The sequence below is a fragment of the Camelus bactrianus genome, chromosome 22 (assembly GCF_048773025.1).
Source record: "Camelus bactrianus isolate YW-2024 breed Bactrian camel chromosome 22, ASM4877302v1, whole genome shotgun sequence".
Classification (NCBI taxonomy): Eukaryota; Metazoa; Chordata; class Mammalia; order Artiodactyla; family Camelidae; genus Camelus; species Camelus bactrianus.
Genome location: NC_133560.1, coordinates 30,534,244 through 30,554,326, shown reverse-complemented (window position 1 = coordinate 30,554,326; position 20,083 = coordinate 30,534,244). Strand labels below are relative to the sequence as shown.

General features: G+C 61.3%; 3 protein-coding genes across 6 annotated transcripts; 1 reads left to right on the top strand and 2 right to left on the bottom strand.

Annotated features, from left to right (window-relative positions):
* Positions 1–1,856: 1,856 nt before the first annotated feature.
* On the top strand, positions 1,857–5,817 carry JSRP1 (junctional sarcoplasmic reticulum protein 1). Of its 3 annotated transcripts, none has more exons than XM_074351220.1 (7): positions 1,857–2,011; positions 3,025–3,150; positions 3,545–3,582; positions 3,742–3,871; positions 4,226–4,396; positions 5,054–5,145; positions 5,257–5,817. In XM_074351220.1, exons 2-7 carry the CDS (start codon positions 3,033–3,035, stop codon positions 5,728–5,730), a joined length of 1,023 nt encoding a protein of 340 aa, XP_074207321.1. In that variant the 5' UTR covers positions 1,857–2,011; positions 3,025–3,032; the 3' UTR covers positions 5,731–5,817. The 3 variants fall into 3 exon arrangements, with proteins under 3 accessions (XP_074207321.1, XP_074207320.1, XP_074207319.1); XM_074351219.1 differs by having other exon boundaries at positions 1,878–2,011; positions 2,998–3,150; XM_074351218.1 differs by lacking the exon at positions 1,857–2,011 and adding an exon at positions 2,044–2,275.
* Positions 5,818–5,978: 161 nt separating this feature from the next.
* AMH (anti-Mullerian hormone) lies at positions 5,979–9,222 on the bottom strand. Of its 2 annotated transcripts, none has more exons than XM_074351216.1 (5): positions 8,251–9,222; positions 7,573–7,715; positions 7,267–7,375; positions 7,009–7,168; positions 5,979–6,915 (listed from the first exon to the last, which is right to left on the bottom strand). In XM_074351216.1, exons 1-5 carry the CDS (start codon positions 8,705–8,707, stop codon positions 6,057–6,059), a joined length of 1,728 nt encoding a protein of 575 aa, XP_074207317.1. In that variant the 5' UTR covers positions 8,708–9,222; the 3' UTR covers positions 5,979–6,056. The 2 variants fall into 2 exon arrangements, with proteins under 2 accessions (XP_074207317.1, XP_074207318.1); XM_074351217.1 differs by having other exon boundaries at positions 8,121–8,537.
* A 147-nt stretch (positions 9,223–9,369) lies between these two features.
* Positions 9,370–19,998, bottom strand: SF3A2 (splicing factor 3a subunit 2). Its single transcript, XM_010966662.3, has 9 exons — positions 19,843–19,998; positions 14,819–14,983; positions 13,072–13,143; positions 12,236–12,282; positions 11,961–12,070; positions 11,032–11,081; positions 10,811–10,951; positions 10,396–10,464; positions 9,370–10,308 (listed from the first exon to the last, which is right to left on the bottom strand). The coding sequence occupies exons 2-9, from the start codon at positions 14,942–14,944 to the stop codon at positions 9,487–9,489; spliced, it is 1,437 nt and encodes a 478-aa protein (XP_010964964.2). The 5' UTR covers positions 14,945–14,983; positions 19,843–19,998; the 3' UTR covers positions 9,370–9,486.
* Between the last annotated feature and the right edge of the window lie 85 nt (positions 19,999–20,083).

Here is a 20,083-nt window from a genome sequence, read left to right as displayed (position 1 = left end):
TATTTAAAAAAAAACCCAGACAACAACAAGAGTGGGCAAGGATGTGAACAAATCAGAACCGTCGTGCACAGCAGGTGGGGATGAAAATGACGCAGCCGTGGTGGAGCACTCCTCAAACAGTTAAGCGTAAACTCCCCATATGACCCAGTGGGACCCAGTCCCGCTCCTGGTACGGACCCAGGAGAATCAAAAGCAAGGACAGGAAGAGACGTTTGCACACCTGTGTCCACAGCGGCATGACTCACAGCAGCTTAAGGTGGAAACACCCCAAGTGTCCATAGACGGGTGAATACGCAAGCAGAGTGTGGAGCATCCCTGTAATGAAGCACCACTCAGCCTCAGAAAGAAGGCGGTTCCGGCACCTGCTGCAGCGTGGATGGACCTTGAGGACGTGGAGCTCAGCGGGAGAACCCAGCGCAGAAGGACACGCACTGACTGAGCCCACTCACAGGAGGTCCCTGGAGGAGTCACATCCACAGAGACAGAGAGCAGACGGTGGGGCTGGGGCTGGGGGAGGGGCTGGGGAGTCAGTGTTTCACGGGGACAGAGTTTCAGTTTGGGAAGATGAGGAAGCTCTGGAGACGGTGGTGGGGATGGCGGCACAACAGTGTGAGTGTGCTTAACGCCGCTGAGCTGTGCTCTCACAAACGGTTAAGATGGTGAATTTTATGTTTTTTTTTTCCTTTGGTAAGTTTTATGTTTATGTATATTTTACCACATTAAAAATTAATGCATAAAAGTCTACAATGAATAAAATATCAACATGTTACTTGAAGACAGGCTCTGTACCTGCACTTGACCAATTCACCTCCTCTCCTCCCCCAATCCCAGCCGTGTGAGAGGCTGGTGAATGGACACACACAAATGTGTCCCTCCACACAGGGGAGCATTGCTCGGCCGTGAAAAGGAGAGAAGCCCTGACACTTGCTACCACGTGGACGGACCCTGAGAACACGACGCTCAGTGAGAGAAGCAGACACAGAAGGACACGCAGTGTGTGAGTCCATGGATGTGAGACGTCCAGAACAGGCCAGTCCCCAGACACAGGGAGGGGGCTCCTGGCTGTCAGGGGCTGGGGAGGGGGATGGGAGGGTGATTATCAACGGGGACAGGGCTTCTTTTTGGGATGTTCTGGAATTAGAGGTGCTGGTGGCACAACTGTGAGAATGTACTAAATACTCCTGAATTGTACACTTTACAGACTGTATTATATGGTACATAAACTGTATCTCAAAAACCTCATTTAAAAAAATGACAGGCAGGTGGGTATAGCTCAGTGTTAGAGCGTGTGCTTAGCATACACAAGGTCTTGGGTTCAGTCCCCAGTACCTCCATTAAAGAAAAAAGTGACAAACTTATTTCCCATACAGCTGGGCTGTGTTGGTGGTGTGTGTTTGATGACTGACTAAACAAAGGCGTGAACGCGTGACTAGATGGGATGACACAAAAGCAGTCCATACTTATCAAGTGGTTGTTTAACCCGGATTAACTCCTTCTGACCTTACTGCCCCCCTGGGAGGAAATGACCCCACTTTCCAGATGAGGAAGCTGAGCCAGCAGAGCCTGGCTTCCCCTCAGCGGTGTCGTCCTCCTCCGGGAAGCCCCTCCTGACGGCCCTGGGCTCCGCAGGGGCATGGTTGTTTAGCTAAGGATGGCTGACCAGACCCAAGACCAAAGGCAAGCTGACCACGTTCTGTGGGAGTTTTCACCCCCGAGACCCTCTTTTCTGAGGCTGAGAGACAGGAAGCAATGCTCCCAGGGTCACTGTGGCCAGCCTGGAGGTGGCGCCACGCTGGTGGGGGTGGGGCCGCCCCCGGGCCCAATGCCTGGTCCTGCTCCAAGTCGGGGGTGTGCCCAGCTGGGATCTCCAGCGAGGCCTCCTCCCCCTCCCACTGCAACCAGTGAGCTGATTGGCCCACCCTGTGGCCTCTGGCCACCTGTTGCTGTCTGTCATGGGGCCACCCTCCTCATGATCCATCCTGTGCACCAGGCCCAACACCGCAGCAGTGAGGTAAGATAGGCAGGGGGCGGCCTGGACAGAGGGGGTCCCTGGGGTCTGGGAGGGCATCCCTGAGGTCCACGGGGATCCCCAGCTCCGGTGGATGCCCCCAAACACACCTAGGGGCATTGCCCCCCTGCCCATTGGGCCCCTCCCCCATGGCCTGCTCTGGCCCCAGGGAAGGGTCCTCTTTCTGCCCAGGGATGGGTCACACTGACACTGGAGCTAGAGGCACTGGTGACCCAGAAAAGCAAGGCTGTGGGGGCCAACAGACAGGTTTGACTCAAGCTCTGCACAACCTCTGGCTCCAGCTCTAGCCTCAGTTTCTTCATCTGTGAGGTGGAAGCAGAGACAGTCAGAGGGGCGGGGACCCCAGCTTTGGGATCGGGAGGTCTGGGATCCCCTGCCCCTGTCCCTGCCTGTCACGGCCAGAGTGAGGCTGATCCTGGCTGCTGGGGCTTGAGCTCCTAGACTTAGGGGGTCCAGGGGGAGTGTGGGTGCCGGGAATGGCTGGTGAGGATGGTCCAGAGGGAGACCCCAGGGGGGGCAAAGGCCTGGGAGGGGCTGGGCCCCATGTTGGCCTGTCCTGCTGGCCTCAGGCACCAGATAAAAATAGTCCCTGGTCTCAGAGAACATGAGCCGACCCTGGGGCCAAGGGTTCTGGTTTGGGCTCCTTGCTCATCTCTGTGACCACGAGCAGGACCCAGCCCTCCCTGGGGCCCCAGCAGCCTCCCCATCCTGAATGCTCAGGGATGCTGGGGCCCCAAGGAGGCTGGCCTATCAGGAGGGGTCCTGGGGGGGGTCAGGGAGAGTGCCTGGCAGAGGCTGCTGGCCTTGCCTTGCATGAGTATGAATTTACCAAGTGAATGGGGCTCCAGGAAGGGGGCCAAGCAAGGCCTGTTGGGAGGGGCAGGTCGGAGCCCCCTCTCCCCAGGTCAGGCCCAGGCCCATAGCAGGAGCTCAGCAAATGTAGGCCGCCTCTTCCCCGTTCCCTCCAGCCTGACTCTGGACCTGCTGTTTCTCAGACGTCTCCATGACAACCAGGGCCCTGGAGGAGCTGGATGGAGGCCTGGGCAGCTGCCAAGTGGACGAGGGCCTCTCTGCACTGGCTGACCCCTGCCCAGGCCAGCCGCGGGAGGACAGGGCTCCAGGTACCCCAGAGGGCGCCACAGAGTGCAGCCCACTTTCTGTTGAGCCAGGTGGCTCACCTTCAGAGACCAGGCCTTGGACTCCCACCTTAGACTGGCTTAAACCGTGCTCTCCATTTCCACACTCCGTGCCCATTAAAGTCTTGGGGGTGCCCATTAAAGCCTTGGGGGTTCATAAGGAGCCCAAAGAACACAGGTGCCGGGCCGCAGAGGTCAGGTTTAGAATCCCAGCTTGTCAGTGAAGTGCCGTGCACCTGTGTGCAAGTCTCAGTCTGTCTACTTTCAAATCTGTAAAACGGGAGCAGTTACCCAGCCCTCACCCAGCAGAACCCGGGGCAGGGTGGGGTCAGCCTGGGGGTTCCCATGACCTTCACTCTCCCTCTTTTCCCACCAACAGTGACACCCAGTCTGGCCGACTCCAACAGCTGGCCTCAGGTGAGTAGCCTGGGCCCTTGGGGTTCAGCCCAGGGTGCCCCTGGAGGACAGGATGTGCTGGCACTGACGGTGGATGTCTGCAGCCCATGGGAAGGGTTTGGTCTCCCTCGGAGGAAAGACTGGAAGGAAACTGCCAGGATGACATGTCGCTCTGCATAGGATTCTCAGGAGCCGGTAGCTGAGGGCAGCCCCGCAGGCGGTGTGGATGCCAGGCCCAAGATGACAGAAAAGGAGCCGGTGGCCAAAGTGGCCTCAGGACACGGGAAGGAGAGGCTGAAAACAGGAGCAAGTGGGTTTGCCGGAGACAGGGGTGAGGCGGGGGGTGGGCTTGGACCAGTATTGGGTTGGGGGTCGATCCTGGGCCGGGTCCTTAGATGGGGAGTCAGTACCGTGCACGGGGCTCCTGGTGGAGTGACGTAACGAAACGGGCTGTGAGCCTCTGTAATTCATGCTAACACCAGCTCAGGTGCTACTAAGCTTCAGCGAGTTATCTTCTAGAATATTTTCGGTATCCCAGCGGAGGTGCCAAGCCGGCAGAGCTTAGCTCCTCCGCGCATGGCCGCACAGCCGGGCAGGGCGGGGCCGAGCGCAGCCGGGGCTCCGCCCCTGGCAGCCCGCGCCCATCCCGCACCCGCTCCCGCAGCCCCCCGGAGCCCCGCGCGGAAGAAGACGCAGGCCGTGCCGCCCCCGCAGCCGCCGCCGCCGCCCCCGGCCCTGAGCGAGGAGCTGCCCTGGGGAGAGCTGTCGCTCAACAAGTGCCTGGTGCTCGCCTCGCTCGTGGCGCTGCTGGGCTCCGCCTTCCAGCTGTGCCGCGGTGAGCTGCGCCCCACGCGTGGCTTCTTCCGGGGGGCCGGTCTGTGCGCCTCCCCTTCAGAGTTGGGTCTTGGACCCCCACCCCAGGCAGTGCGCGCCCCCTGCCCCCTAGTATGGACCTTGGGACCCGCCCCCTGCACTTCCTGCTCCGGCCTTATGCGCCCCCAGGGTGGCGTCTGAGACCCACTATTCAGGACCGGCTTTGAGCCTCGCGCGCGTCCCCAACACGGACCTTCCGCGGAGCCCTTCCCGTCCCAGTAGGGGCCTTGGTGCACCTTCCTCCCTGAGAAGAGGCCCTCAGCCCCGCCCCCACCGGCCTTGCACGCCCAGGATGGGCTGTGTGCACCCCCACTCGGTAGTGTGCCGCTTTCCTTGCGCCGTGGCGCTCCTACCGCCCTCGGAGAAACGGGGAGCATCCTTTTGCTACCTGAATGAGGGAGCTTTGAAGGAAAGGCCTCCGCCGTAGTGGAGACCCGGAGCCCCTTCCCAGGGCTCGGACGGATTCAGTCCAGCCTCAGGGTACCTGGTGGAGTCTGGCTTGGCTGAGCCCCCTTGCCTGTCCCCAGGAAGAGGGGGCTCTAGGGGAAAGGGCTGGGATGGACCGTGTGGTCGGCTCTCCGGCTCAGGCTGACTCACATCCCCTCCTGGCCCTTCCCAGAGGCCGTGGCTGGGGAAGCGGAAGCCCCTGTGCCTGTCCTTGAACCGTGCGTCCCGCCAAGCTCAGCCCCGAAGGGTCCTGCATCGGCCCTGGTAAGCACGTCCTTCAAGTGACCCGTCAGTGGGGCTCTCATTGGGGGAAGGGGCCTGGGCCCCCGTGGCATTCTGCTCTGACCCCACCACCCCACACTGTCCGCATTGCAGCCAAAGCCCGTGACCTGGGCTCCCCCACTGGGACCGCCTGCACCCCAGATGAAGGTAGAGGAAAGGGCCAAGGTCCCCGGGAGCAGGGAGGCTGCAGGGAAGGACAAAGGGGAGTCTGAGGAGGCCGCTGGGGAGGAGCCCGCGCCCCTTGCAGACCGAGGGCCCAAGGAGAGGTTGAAGGAGGGGCCGAAGAAGGAGAGGCTGCGGAAGGAGAGGCCTCAGAAAGAGGAGAGGCCAAGAAGGGAAGAGAGACCACGGAGGGAGAAGCCACGGAAAGAGGAGAGGCCACGGGCTGCCGGGGAGCCCCGGAGAGCCCTACCGCGGCATTGGGAGGCACGCAAAGGGGGCCATCAGCCATGGGCGCGAGACTCCGGAGACCCAGAGTACAGGAAGAAGCAGGCCTGGGCCTCCCCGGAGGAGGAGGACCGGCCTCCGGGCCGCCGGAAGCACCGCGCAGGCAAGGGGCGGGACTGAGCCAAGTCTGGCCCCACACGGGAGTTCCTGGGCCTCCGCTCGCCCGTCCCGTGATTACAGCAAAATAAAGTCAGTGCTGGGGCCCTCTTCATTGTCTGCTCTTTTGCGCCCGAACCCCAGAACCCACCCGGGGCCTGAGTAACAGGGATTGGGAGCTTCAGGTGGGGGTGGGGGCCAGAGTGCTGAGGGGGATGACAACTGGCGGAAGGAAGCCCTGGCCTGTCTCCAAACACCACAGACACCCCAGCCACGTGCTTTCTGGTCTTTATTGGGGTGATGAAGGGGTCCAAATAAATATGGGCCAGTGCGCCACTTGGGGCACAGGGTCACCGGCAGCCGCACTCGGTGGCCACCATGTTTGGCACATGGTGTGCACTGATGCGCTCCTCCGACAGGCTGATGAGGAGCTTGCCGGCGTAGGCCGTGGGCACGCAGCAGGGCGGGCGCGCCAGGGCCACGCCGCGGGCCTGCATCTTCAGCAGGAGCACCACATGGTTGCCGTACCGTGGGTTGCGGTCCGACTGCGGCCAGCCGCACGCACCCTGGCAGTTGTTGGCCTGGTACGTCTCAGGGATGAGTACCGAGCGCTCGGCGCGCAGGTCCACGCGCAGCTCGCGCAGCGCACACGGCCCGTCGGCGGCTGGGGCCCCCGCACTGCGCTGCGCCCGGGCAGGGCCGCTCCGCTCCCGCCCGTGCCACTCGGCGCGCAGGCCCTGCAGCGCCTTTAGTAGCAGCAGCGCGCGCAGCGGGCCGCCGGGGCCGCTCGGGTCCCCCGGGCACAGCGCGAGGAGGCGTGCCAGCAGTGGCGTGGCGGCTGGCGGCAGCCCGGGGAGGCCGCGCAGCTCCTCGGCCGCCCTCTGAAGCTTGGCGGTCACCCGGCGCGTGAGGCCCTCAGCCCAGAGCGCGGAGGCAGGATCCTGCAGAGGCGCGGGGCCCCCGGCGGTGGCTGCGGTGGGCGGCAGGAGCAGCAGCAGAGGCTCCTCGCCGTCCAGCAGGCGCTCCAGCGCCGAGGGGTCCGACAGGTTGACCTGGCCCTGCGGGAAACCGGCCAGTGCTCCGGGGTCCAGGGCCAGACGCGGGGGCGAGGCTCGGGCCGGGGGACCCCGCAGCGCGCGCACCAGGCGCATGAGAGTTTCCAGGAAGGGGTCGGCGCTGGGGAGCGGCTCCTCGGGCTCCGGGGACGCCCTGGACAGTGGAGTGGAGGGTCACGAGGAGGTCGTGAAGGTGCAGGGTCCCTCTGCCCCCACTCCCCCACTCCAGGTCTGCGCCTGCGCGCACCTGGGCTGTGGAAAGGGCACCGAGTCCAGCTGGCCTCGCGCGGACAGAGGCACAGGCCCTTGTGGGGGCAGCAGCAACAGGGCCGGGGTCATCCGTGTGAAGCAGCGGGAATCCGAGCCAAACAGCAGGGCCTGCAGCTGGGCAGTGCTCAGGGGGGCACCTGCGGGGTGGGGGGGTGACACGTGTGTGCTGGCTCAGCAGCTTGGGGTTTTGGGGTAGGGGTCAGCTGCCCGACAGGTCCCTGTCAGGGGGGCCTACCGTTTCCGCGACGCCGCAGGGTCAGGGCGAGCCCAGGGCCGCGCCAGGCCACCTCCGGGCGGTCCACAGCCAGCACCAGGTAACTGGAGTCCGGAGCTGGACAGAGACTCTGCGGAGATGGGAGCTCAGCCAGGCAGGGCTGCTGGGTTCCAGCCCTGCTCAGCCTACTGCTCTTAATACCCCTTCAGGATTCCAGCCTGGACCCTGGTGGCCTTTCTGTTAAGCAGTTAGAAAACCCCATCGCCCTCCCTTGCCAGGAGTGAGGGCTCCTGGGGCCCAGGGACAGCCCCCTCAACTCCCTGGTACCTGGGTGCCAGGCAGCCCAGTCCCGGTGACGGTGACCTCCGGGCCGGTTCCTGGGTACAACACCAGCAGGGCCAGCTCCAGGGGACTGGCTCCTCCAGGTGGAGGCTCCTGGAACTTCAGCGAGGGCGTCAGCTCCCACATCACTGTGGCCAGAACAATGGAGGAAGGACACCTGAGCCACGGAAGCTGGAGCCCCTCCCGCCAAGCCTGTCTTGTCCTGCAGGCGGGAGAGGCCCCACCTGAGCAGCAGCTGGTCTGATGCCCCTGGGACACAGGTGGCCTGAGAGGAGTGTCAGACAAACAGGGTGGGCGATCGGGCTGCCACCTGTCACCTCTGAGCCCTTGGTAGTGGGTTTGAGGCCAGTGGCCCCTGAGGACAGGCCACACACACCCCTACCAGGGGTCTTTTGTGGAGGGGAGGGGCCGTCCTCTGCTGGGCCTTCAGGCTGTGCTGGCCTCACCCCTGAGGCTCCTTCATGGGTGGAGGGGCAGGTCTGGGAATGGGAGGTCTTCCAGCCCCTAGATGTGGCAAACATCAGGTCACCCACCTTTCTGGCCATCAGTCTCAACTTCTGGAAGAGGCCTGGAGGGGGCTGGGCTGGGGGCTCTGGCAGAACCCAGTCTCTGGAGAATGGTGGCTGCCTCCCATCCCTGCTCCCGGCTATAGCCCCCACATACCTTCCTCCAGGTGCAGGACCACCAGCCGCCGCCCCCCGGCCTCCCCCAGCCACGCCTGCAGCTGCTGTAGGTGGGGCAGGGCAGCCTGCCTACCGCTGGGGGGGCAGACCCCGAAGGTGGCCAGGTCGCGAGGGCCCCAGCGGGCATGCTGCACAGCCTCCAGGAAGGCCTGCTCGTAGCCACTCAAGGCCCCCACCACCCGCAGGAGAGCACTGCTCCCATTGCCACCCCCACCCAGGGTCACCAGGCACAGAGGATCCCCAGGGATGCCTGGTGGCCGGATGCTGGGGGGGGGCCATTCCCAGTCTTGGTGGAAGATGAGCCCCCCAGTGTCTGTAGTTGGCTCCCCAGGCAAGGTTGGGGTGCTGGAGGTCTCTTCCCTGGGGGTCCCGGCCCTCAGCAGAGCCCCCAGCACCGACAGCACCAGGGCCAGCCGAGAGAGGGGCGGGCCCTGCATTCTGGGTGCTTCCAGGGGCTGGGCTGCCCTGGCTTATATGGGCGAGCAGGGCTGTTTGTGCAGGAGGGCAGCCCCTATCTCTCGGGATGTGACCTTGGGGGCCAGCACCCGCTGGGAGCTTGGGCAGGCCAGGCGGCCTTCTCAAAGCTCCTTCTGTTCTGACCTGGCTAGCTATCTCCTCCTGACCAGTGATAGAAAGTGTGGCCTGTGACCCACTTGTCAACAGCTGTCCTTGACAAGTTTTCCCCTTTGGAGACAGGAGTCTCTGGGACTGTGAGCAGCGAGTGAGTAGCCCAAACGGACCAGACTATCAACAGCCCCCAGGTCAGGGGTGGGGGCAGAGAGGGCCAGCGCTCCTGCCCCAGACGGCCGCGCACCAGCCCGAGGAAAACACATCACCCTCGCTCAGACCGCAGCCAGGCGCACCTGGCGGGCCCCGCCCCTGCGTACTGGCCCCCCACGCGCCCCAAAGGGGAGCGAGCAGCCACTGCTTTCCTCTGAGGAGAGCCCCAGACGCGCTGCTGGCTCGCAGGCTGCCCCACCCAGGGGCCACCCACTTGTGTCCTGCTGGTGTCCTGACCCTGGGCCACCTCCGAAGGTGCATTCAGTCACTGCAAGCCCTTGCCCCGGCCTGCCCACTGACACAGCAGAACACTCCAGGGTCGGCACGGACTCTTTAATGGGCTCTGGGGGCCCAGCCCTGTACAAAAGCACCCAACTGCACTCCGGGGGGAAGCACAGGAAAACAAAAGCAGACTTGCTAGGACAGGGGCAGCTTTTCAGTTGGTTGGGGGAGGGGGAGGAATGTTCCCAGGCCCTTCGGAGGGCAGTGGGGGCCTCAGCATCGGGGGCATGGGAGTCGGGGGATGAACCCCAGGATTGGAGGGGTGAACTCCAGGAGGCTGGGGATGGACCCCAGGAGCCGGAGGATGGACCCCAGGAGCTGATGGGTGGACCCCAGGAGGTGGGGGGTGGACTCCAGGAGGCTGGGGGTGGATCCCAGGGGCTGCTGGGTGGACCCCAGGAGCTGGTGGATGGACCCCCGGGGCCTGGGGGTGAACTGCAGGAGCTGGTGGATGGACCCCCGGGGCCTGGGGGTGAACTGCGGGAGCTGGTGGGTGCACCCCTGGGGCCTGGGGGTGAACCCCAGCAGATGGGGGAGGATGGACCCCTGGTGCTGGAGGGTGGACTCCTGGCGCTGGAGGATGGACTCCCGGGGCTGGAGGGTGGACTCCAGGAGCAGGGGGGTGAACCCCAGATGCTGGTGGGTGGACCACTGGTGCTGGTGGGTGGACCCCAGGAGCTGGGGGATGCACCCCAGATGTTGGAGGATGGACTACTGGTGCTGGGGGATGGACACCGGGAGCTGGTGGGGGCAGCTGGGGAGGGCCTGGGGGCCCTGAGGGTGCAGGCCCGCTGGGTGGCATGGGCGGCAGGGGTAGGCCTCCCGGCGGGGGCGGTGGCAAAGACTCAGGCAGTGGCGGCCGAGGAGGCAGGCCATTCATCAGTGGGGGTGGGGGCCGTTTCACCCCTGGAGGCCCGGCGGGGAGGCTCGGTGGGGCCGGCGGCTTCTCCATCTTAAAGTGGAACTGGAGGAAAAACTAGAAAAAAAGAAGGGGCTGAATGGGACCCCTTGGGGCCCTGGCTGGGAGAAGGTTCTGGAGTTGCCCAGACTTGGAGTGACTCACCTGTTTGGTTTCCCGGTTCCAGTGAGTCCAAAACTTGCCTTCAGCCTTGTCAATCTCCCTGCTCGGCACCTGTGTGGGGTGGGGGCGGGCAGAAGCGGGGCTTCAGGACCCCGAGGAGGCCCCCTGTCAGGGCAGGGTTGAGGTTTCAGGATAACAGTCGCTGACGCTGCTGCTTGGCAACCCGTGGGCCATCCTGCCCCGCCCCGCCCGGCGCCAGGCCTCTGCTTCTTGGCAGGCACCCAGCCTTCAACTCGTGCGCTGCGTTGTCCTTGGCCACCCCCTCAGCAGGCCAGGCCCGAAGGGACACCTCCAGCCTGGTCAGGAGGGGGCACCCCGAGTGGGCCCGAGGCCACCTGCCTGGATGGAGCAGACCCTCTGGCTGGCTCCCCACCTCACAAGATCCTGGACTCGCTACCTTGAAGGCGATGGTCTCGTAGGGCTCAGCGGCCATGAGCAGGTATTGCCAGCGCCGGTCCGGTGGCTCGATCCTCTGCTCATAGGCAGACATGAAGCGGTGGCGTGGCATGATGCCCTCGGCGATCTCGGGGTAGTCAATCTGTGGGGACACAGCAGGGTGGCAGCACTGCTTTTTAGGGCCCCTCCCCTCAGGACAGGGTCCCCGCGGCCTCGGCTCACCTGGAAGAGGAGGCTCTGCTGGCCCACCTCCGTGTCCCTCTGCTTGGTCACTGCAACAAGGGCGGGTCTCAGGACCAGGTCGGCTCATCTCCCCCGAAGACAAGGGACCCTGGTGCTGGCCGAACACCACCCACAAACAGGAGCGCGTGCCCTGGGGGCCGCTGCCTGGCTGGCGAACGCCCATGGCCCTCCCTCCGCAGCTGGATGGGCACTGTCCACGGGTGGGGGCTGTGCTGCAGAGGCCCCCATCCCAGACCTGGCAGCACTGAGTGTGCGGGTTGAGGCAGCAGCCCTGCTTCTGGGAGAGGGTGCCCCTCGCTTCAGAGCTCTGCAGCTCCTGGCTGCTCTTCACGCAGCTCCTGGGCACACTGCACTCCCCGAGGCCCCAGTGCCCCCCCCCCCACACCCAGAAGAGGCACGATGGCCCATCGTGGCCAAGAGGACTTTGGTGGCCTCCTCGGGTGGATGCTGCCACCTTAGCCCTGGTTCACCAAGCAGGCCCACCCCAGGGCCTCTGCCAGCCACACACAGCATGTCTCCACTTTGGGAGGAACACCTGCCAGGCAGCCTGCCTCCCTTTCTCCCAGGAACACAGTCCTGGGCTCCAGTCGGGCCACCTGCCCAGCTTTCTGCTTCAGGTGACCCAGGCGCTGCTGCTGACACAGACCCTCACCCTAACATCCTCCTTCTTGTTGGATTAGGAGGACCCAGTACTGGTTCCCAGGTCACAGGCAGGGCCATGCCAGGGCTCGCTGTCCCCTCTCACACGCTCACCCACCTTCACTAGGACCTCCCAAGACACCCCAACGGGTATGGAGAAGACACTTAACTCCCCCGTCGTGTGGGGAGGAACCCTTCCGACAGGAAATGAACAGACTCCCCAGAAGGCGGATGGAGGGGGCGTGGCTCAGGGCCAGGGCCGCCCTCACCTTTGTAGCCTGGGCGGCCGATCTTCACGAACTTCTTCACCTCCACCTTGACCTTCTCTGGCGCTGGCTGGGCAGGGGCCTCCTTGGCCTCCTTGGCCGCTCGCCGGGCCCTGTAGGCAGGATGGACACAGTGCCGCGGCCCCTCCACACGGGCCGCCAAGGCCACAGGCCCAGGTGCCAAGAGTGGCCTCCGCCTGACCTTGGAGCTGGTCTGGGAGGTGAGGGGGGCAGGGAATTAGGTGGGGTGATGGGGGGCGGGATTGGGAGGTACTCACAAGTTGGTCTGATGCTTCTTCCCCTGGGTGTGTGCCAGGTAACTCCCCTGCAACAGGAGAGGGACACACAGTTCAAGACACGGGTAGAGGTGCCTGGGGGCCCTGATGGCGGCTGAGTAAACGCGGTCTAGAGGGTCTGCACAGAGGGGGACGAGCGCCCGTAAAGGCGGAGAAGATGAAGGTCCCAGATGTCTGTGACACGGGAAGTCTCGCCGAGGCTGCAGGTGCAGGTGTGGGCCCAGCTGGACTGTGGGCGCCGCCAGGCACCTGGCAGTGAGTCCACCTCCGTGATGCCCAGAGAGGGGATGCGCACACCAGCGGTTCTCAACTAGGGTTCTTCTGGCTCCCCGGGGAAACCGTGCCCACGGTGGCCCCCCAGAGGACAGCCAGCCCAGTGCCGCAGGGCAGACCCGCACACGTGAGACTGTTTAATTCAGTGCTGCAGCCCGCAGCTGAGAGCTGGACATAAACCAAGTCCTCACCGGCATGGTAGAGGACAGAGGAGACCAAATCTTAACCGAGGTAAGGAGCCCAGCGTGAGCGTGAGCGGTCATCAGACCACCCTGGGTGCTCAGAATGCTGACTAGGGCCAGAGCCACACCATGCAGGACAGAGGCTGGGGACAGCGGGGCTTGGGCCTCTGTCTGGAGTGACAGTGTCTCTCCTAGAAAGACACGTTTGAGCCGGGCCCCGCTGTGTCAGTGGCCACTTTCAGGCCGCCCGCGCCTCACTGAGTAGTGACCCACATCTCAGGAGTGACAAGGCCAGCGGGGCAGAGCCAGGCTGTATGGGGAGGGGAGGGGACGGGCAGGGGGGACAGGGACGGGCAGACACACCTCATTGTTGTGCAGTGTCAGGCACAACTTGCACTCATACGAGCCCAGGTGGTTTTTCATGAAGTAAGGATCCTGAAAGGAAAGTACGTTTGTCAGACAAAGGGAGGTGGCCCTGCCGTGCTGGGTCCGCGGCGCCAAGGCCTCTTTCTGTCCAAGACGCATGGCTCACCCTTGGCTGGCACTGGGGGTCGTCCTCGAGGAGAGGGACAAGCAGGAGCCCTTAAGGCAGCAGCATGGCCCCTGGGATCCTGCAGAAACCTGGAGTCTACCCTGCCTGTCTGCACCCACAGCAAGCTCCAGGAGGGGGGTCCCCCAGGGAGCCCCTGACCCCACACTCATGGCGACCTGGGGTCAAGAAGGAGGCGGAGCTGAAACAGCACCGTGGCTCATCACCTCCCCCCAGGACAGGCCAGCACTCCAAGTGCTGCAGCACAAGCCTGACATGGGCAGAGAGAAGCAACCAGGTCAAAGGCTGGAGAAGGCCCGCGTCCCTGCGTGCCCTGTCAGTGGGGTCGGGCTCCAGGGCTGACCAGTGGCACCCCTGAGAGGGGCGGCGGGGCAGGCACTTCTGACCTCAGGTGTGGAGCTGACACCAGGGGTTCAAGTCCTCATTCCCCAACCCAGTGGCTGTACCATCTGTGCAATGACAGTCCCACCCCACCTAACTCTGTTTCCTCATCTGGAAAATGGGGAGAGGGGATAGCTCAAGTGGTAGAGTGTGTGCTTAGCATGCCCGAGGTCCTGGGTTCAACCCCTAGTACCTCCTCTGAAAGAAAATAAATCTAATTACCTCCCCCGACCCCCACCACAATAAAATAATTAAATGATACAATAACAAATAAAATCTATAAAAAAAGAAAAAAAAAGAGTAACAGAACCAGCCTCACAGGCCAGGCCTGCAAGAGGCCTGGGGGGTGCCTGGCACACAGAGAGGGCCCGACACATCTCAAAGTGTAAGGGGCCACTGCACACAACACTGGGGGTCGCTCTGGCGGCTCTGCCCCCAGGGGACACCGGGCGTCGCCTGGGGCCTCTGCGTCCAGCGTACTGGGGCTGCTCCTGGCATGAGTGGGCAGGCACCAGGGACACTGCTCACCCCCCCACCCGAGGAATGACCTGGCCCCGCAGCCACACTGAGGCTCAGAAACCCTTAGTCAATCATCTGGGAAAATCCTGAGTCTGACCTCTGCTCATATCACACACCAGAATAAACTCCAGACGGCACAAACCAGGGTAACCCCAGAATCTAAATCCCCACCCCCACTCAGGTGTGACGTGTGCAGCATCCCAGGACCTCAGAGGTCAGAGGGTCATGGAGTGCGTGTTGGGGCTGGTCCGTGGAACCCCTAACCCAGGGGTCTCACCAGGGGAGGTCTGCCCCCAAGGCTGCCCCACCCCCCCAGTGCCTGGGACGCCCCATATGTCCCCAGGGCCGAGGGGGGACTTGCCTACCAACAGCTGCACAGATAAGCAGCTGTCCTTCCCCGCCCGTGGCTGCGGTGATATCCAAGCATCCAGAGCCACCAGGACCCTCACCACCAGCAATTACACAGGTCTCCGGTTTAGTAAAGCTCCTGCTGTGAAACAGCCCTTCTAATGGGGGCTGTGCACAGCAGTCTCTGGCAGGTAGCTGAGGGCTGCTGCTCTTGGTCAAGTTCCCTGGGTCAGAAAGCAGGCCCCCGAGGCTGGGGGGCGGACAGCCTGCTGGTGGGCATAGGCGGTGGGAAGGGGCCTAGGGAGGAGGTACCTTGTTGATGTCAATGGTCTCCAGGGCCAGCTGCCGAAGGCGCTCCCTGCGGTCCCGGTTGCTCTCAGAGGAGGAGGCCACGCCCCCACTCCCGGTCTTGCCTCCGGGGCGATGTTGGAAGTCCATGGTCAAGGCCCTGGGGCTGTATCAGACCAGGGGAGAAACCTGTGGAGACAGGGCAGAGCAGCTGTGAGAGCCCACGCCCACCCCCATGCCCCGTCTTCACCAAGTCTCTTCTAGTGGCCGAGGGTCCTCTATGGGCCAGATACACGGGAACAAGGAATAAGGCTAAACAGGGAGTCTCCAGATGACCGTGATGGTGCACTAGAGAGAAGTCCCTCTAGTCTGAGGGGTGCAAAGGCCCAGGGAGCCAAAATAGCAACAGGAAATGTCCATCGACAGACAACTGGATAAAAAAGATGTAGTATATTTTACACAACGAAATATTACTCAGTGATAAAAAGAATAAAATGCCATTTGTAGCAGCATGGATGGACCTGGAGATTGTCATTCCAAGTAAGCCAGGAAGAAAAAGAAAAATACCACGATATCATTTGTGTGTGGAATGTAAAAAAAATTTTAAAAAAAGGAAAGAAAAGAAAAAAGAGGATGTCAAAAAGCCCATCTACAAAACAGAAGCACACTTGCAGACACGGTAAACAATCTTACGATTACGGGGGAAAAGAGGTGTGAAGGTATACATTTGGGAACTTGAGATTTTCAGATGTTAACCATTTATATAAAAAAAGAGATAAAAAACAAATTTCTTCTGTATAGCACAGGGAAGTGTATCGACTACTTCGTAGTAACCTTTAACGAAGAGGATGAATGTATGTATACGTACCCACGACCGGGACATCACGCTGTGCACCAGACACTGACACACTATAACCGACTACACTTCAACGGAAAAAAAAAGTTAAAAAAAAAAAAAAAAAAAAACTGGGGAAGATGAAGCCCAGTTCTCATTAGTTAGACTGACCTCCAAGAAGCCTTCCCAGACTGCCCAGCCCATGGTGTCCGCTCCGTCCTTTGAATTCCCTTCCTGCTTGTCTGCACTCCCATCTCCCAACCTAAGTTCCATTCCTCTGGCTCAGCTGTAAACTTGCTGGAGACAAGGAACATGTCACCTGTCTATGTACCCACCTCCCAGCCACCCCCAAGGCCTCGCACACGATTGACATTCCAGACTCGGCTGTGGCTGAGGAAGGCTCCCCTAAGAGCTCAAAGTCCCCTTCCACGCCCTCGACACCCAGCCAGCTACGGCTTCCCACGCTCAGGCTCAGCTCAGAGCTGCCCCCAGGAACCTTCCTCTCATCTTATACTCTCTTCTTCACTGATCCACACTGGCCCCACCCCAGGTTTAAACCCACGGTATCTTGACTCTGTGGGGTTAACTTCACAGGGATGGGGCTCTGGAGTGAACGTGACCCCCCAGAGATGTCCCTATCCCAATCCCCAGGGCGCCTGGACCTGTCACGTCACGGGGCAGAGGGGACTTTGCAGGTGGGATTAAGGCCGCTGGGATGGGGGTGACCCTGGATTCCCAGGGGGCCCTGTATCCTCACAGGGTCCTCATCAGAGGGAGGAGGGAGGTCAGAGTCAGACAGAGACGGGGGATGCTGCGCTGCTGGCGGTGAGGATGGAGGGCGGGCCGCGAGCCAGGGATGCGGTGCCTCTAGAAGCTGGAAGAGGCAGGAGCCACTTCTCCCTGGAGCCTCCGGAAGGAGTAAAGCTCAGTGAGACTCATGCTGAACTTCTGACCTCCAGAGTCACGTAATAAACCGCTGCTGTTTAAGCTAGGTTTGTGCTGCTTTGCTACACCAGCCACGGGAAAGTAACAGTCCAGGCACAGGCCAGCTGTGCCAGCGAACCTCCCAACTGGTAGCCAGTGGAGTGACCTTCCAGTTGGCTGTAGAATCACAGGGTCAGAACTTTTATTTCACCAAGTCTGTCCAGAGCTGCCAACTCAAACTCTGCCAGCTGAGGTAGGAAAGACGGCAGGGTCAACCTCATGAAGCAAAGACCAGGTCAACACGAGGAGGAGGCCACGACACCAGAAGGCCAGCCCTCACTGCCCATCACGGTCGGTGAGACCAGGGAAAAGTGCACCCAGGGCCGCCAGCCACAGTCTGCTCCGCAGTGCAGGACGCTCTCTGCCAGGCTGATTGCCCGCCCCAGCACCGCCCGCACCTGCTGGGGAAGACTCGCTCTTCCCATAGGAGCCTCGGCTTCTCCAGGTTGGGGGAGGAGAGAGCATACAGGGTGCTCGTGGGGCTCCGCGTCTGCCTGCAGCTCAGCCCAGGTGCCTGCGAGCTGCCTTTCCCAGGGTCCACACTGACTTCCCTGGGGCCTGAGAGGATGGCGTGACCCAAATACTGAAAACCAACTGGCAGTGCTTTCACCGACTCTGCAGCTGGCGACACACACACATGACAAGGTGCCCACAGTCACTGTCATCAAGGAAATGCAAAGCAAACCCATAGCAGGACAGGTCACGCGTGTCAAGACAGCTGTCACCCAGTGAGGGCCGGGGCTCGGGGAGAAGCCCCCGCTTTGCTCCTCTGGGAGACGCCCGGCGGCACAACTTCTGGGCCACCGGCCTGCTCGGGTGCCCCTGTTTTCAATCACACATCAGCCACATCTCCAACACATTCCTCTGGCCCAGCAGCTGGGCGGAGCTGAGGAGGACTCAGAAGGCAAAAGGTCAACAGGGCCAAGAGTCCCAGTGAGTTAGGGGTGAGCCCAGTTTCTCTGAAACAGCCGGAACAGGCTTTGGCTCTAAGCTGGGAAACATGCACCATAGGAGTTGCAAAAAGCGCCTGTGGAGAGAACCTGATGGGCTCAGGAAACCCAAATCCAAATATTTAATCCCTCATCAAGTGACAGAAAAGCCCAGCAACCATGGGAACGCAAAGTGCTGGTCACCTGCAGCCCCCTGAACACGTGGGCCCCTGCTCTGGCTGCACCACCCCCGGAATGAGAGCTCAGCACAGGGAGAAGGCCACGTGCCCAGCGCCTTGACTCCCTGGGCAGGAACTGGAATCCTGGGCCAAGGCAGGCCAGGGTGAGGGCCAGGCTGAGAAGAGGGCCAGTCCATCCAAACCTGCCAGCTGAATAGCAGGCAGCCCCCTGACCCCGTACAAGAGGTGGGAGACCCAGCTAGAGCTCCCAGTAGGGGTGCCCCACACCCCCCAAGAAACTCAGCCCCTGCCAGGCCCCCTGAGCTCACTAGATGAGAAGCACAGGTAACTTCACACAAAGAGACACAAAGACTCGCACGTGTCAGAGAAAAGTGAAGCCCGATGGAAACCTCAATAGAAGATGGGTTAGTTAGTGTTACTGCATCGTGAAACTGGAATTGGATGTCAAAGGTCAGCATGGCGAATTAAAACCAGACGAACCCTTTAAAATCAAAGATGTGAGGATCAGAACAAAAAACTGCGTCCGAGGACTCAGAGGCAACAAAGCTTCCACAAAGAAAACAGAAAAATGAAAACCAAAAGCAACCACAAGACAACAGGAGGAAAAGCAAGAACCTAGGAATTCTGGTCTGAAAACAGAAAGAAACGTGGAGAGGACTGTCAAAGGAATCATGTAAGAACATCATCAAAGAAGTGAAAGTATCCCAGGGCTGAAAGGCACCATTCTTCACACAGGAGCGAAGAAAAAGACTCTCAGATAAGTTTATGGACCAAGAACTTTTACAACACCAAGGAAAACCTTCAGATTCTTCTAGACATGAAGAAAATCAGAAACAATAATTAGAAACCAAAATGGGATCAAACTCTTCAGTGAGCATATAATGCTTTCACAATTCCCACTGCGGATTTCCAACCTAGAATTTTACACCCAGACCTCTTACTGTGATGGTAAATAAAGCCATTTCCAGCTAATCCAGGGCTCAAATAAATGAGTCGACTTTTTAAAAAACTACTTGACGTGTTCTGATGGAAGGAAAGGAGGAAGGGGAGCAGATGGTCAGACTGAAGACAGAAGGCAGCCGAGGGGAACACAGACAGAAGGTTCTAGGACAGCTACTCAAATGCAAGGTGGGGCTCCAGTCCCAACGTGAGCAGCGGTATGCTAGCTTTGAGAGGGAGTTTCTACGGGGAAATGGGAAAAGTCATCCATTTGTTTAAACCTGTGGGGAAAACACAACTGATCAGTGTGTGAGGTGATGATGCTTTGAGGAAAAAAAACTAACAACAGACAAAGAAAGTCAGGCTAACAGGAAAAGTGAAGAAATTAATTGTTTCGGGGTGTGTGTGTGTGTGTGTGTGTGTGTGTGTGTGTGTGTGTGTGTGTGTGTGTGTGTGTGAACCGTACAAGAAAAGCGGCTGAGCTGAACACACTACCCGCCTGGGCAGCGAGCTGTACTTCCAGCCCTAGAACACAGGATGAGAGGTTTGACTAAAGCTTATGACACAGAATCGCACGGTGAGGTTGGAGCGGGTGGGTGGAAGGCACAAACGAGACCTCACTAATCACGGCAGTCAGCCCACGTCTAAACCCACACATCCAGAAAGAACTATGCTATTTACGAGCTCTTTCGGGCCTTCAGAGCTGTCAATCGACAGAAGGGAGGAGCGGCCGGGCACCTAGTGTGACAGGCGTGGAAGTCACTTAACCTCCGGGATTCGCTTGCAAAACGGGGCCAGCTAACGGGCTCGGCTGGCCTCGGGCACGCTGCCGGGCGCTCCGCCCCGGACCTTCCTTACTTCTTACTGGGCCTGGCACAAGGGCTGCCGTCGCCCCCACCCCTCAGGACCTAGGGCGGGTCCCGGCCCACAGAGCCAGCGAACCAATCGACGAGTCTCCGGGCCGCGGGAGCGCCCACCCCGACCCGACCCAACGGGCCTTTGCAGCCGGAATTCCGAGCGGGCGGGGCGTCGGGCCTACCCAGAGCCGGACCCCCGCCCTCAGCCCGCGCTCCCGCCGAGGCCCCCCCTCGCCCAATCCCCTCCAGGGAATCCCCCGGGGGTCGCCACCCTCGCCCGGCGCCGCTCCAAACCCGCACCCACCAAAGCACGGCCGTAGCCTATTCAGCCGCCACCGCCGCCACGAAGACCTCGTCTTGCGCAAGCGCGCCAGTGGCTAAGAAAGCACTTCCGAGGGCAGGCGGGGCGGGGATTTCCGTGTGCGCATGCCTGGCCCGCCCAGCGGCGCGGGCTACCTGCTCCGGAGGCGCCAGGAAAGGAAGAACGCAGGCCGGAAGCTGAAGTGCGCATGCGTAACGGCTCTCGACAGTCTCCCGCTCGGCTT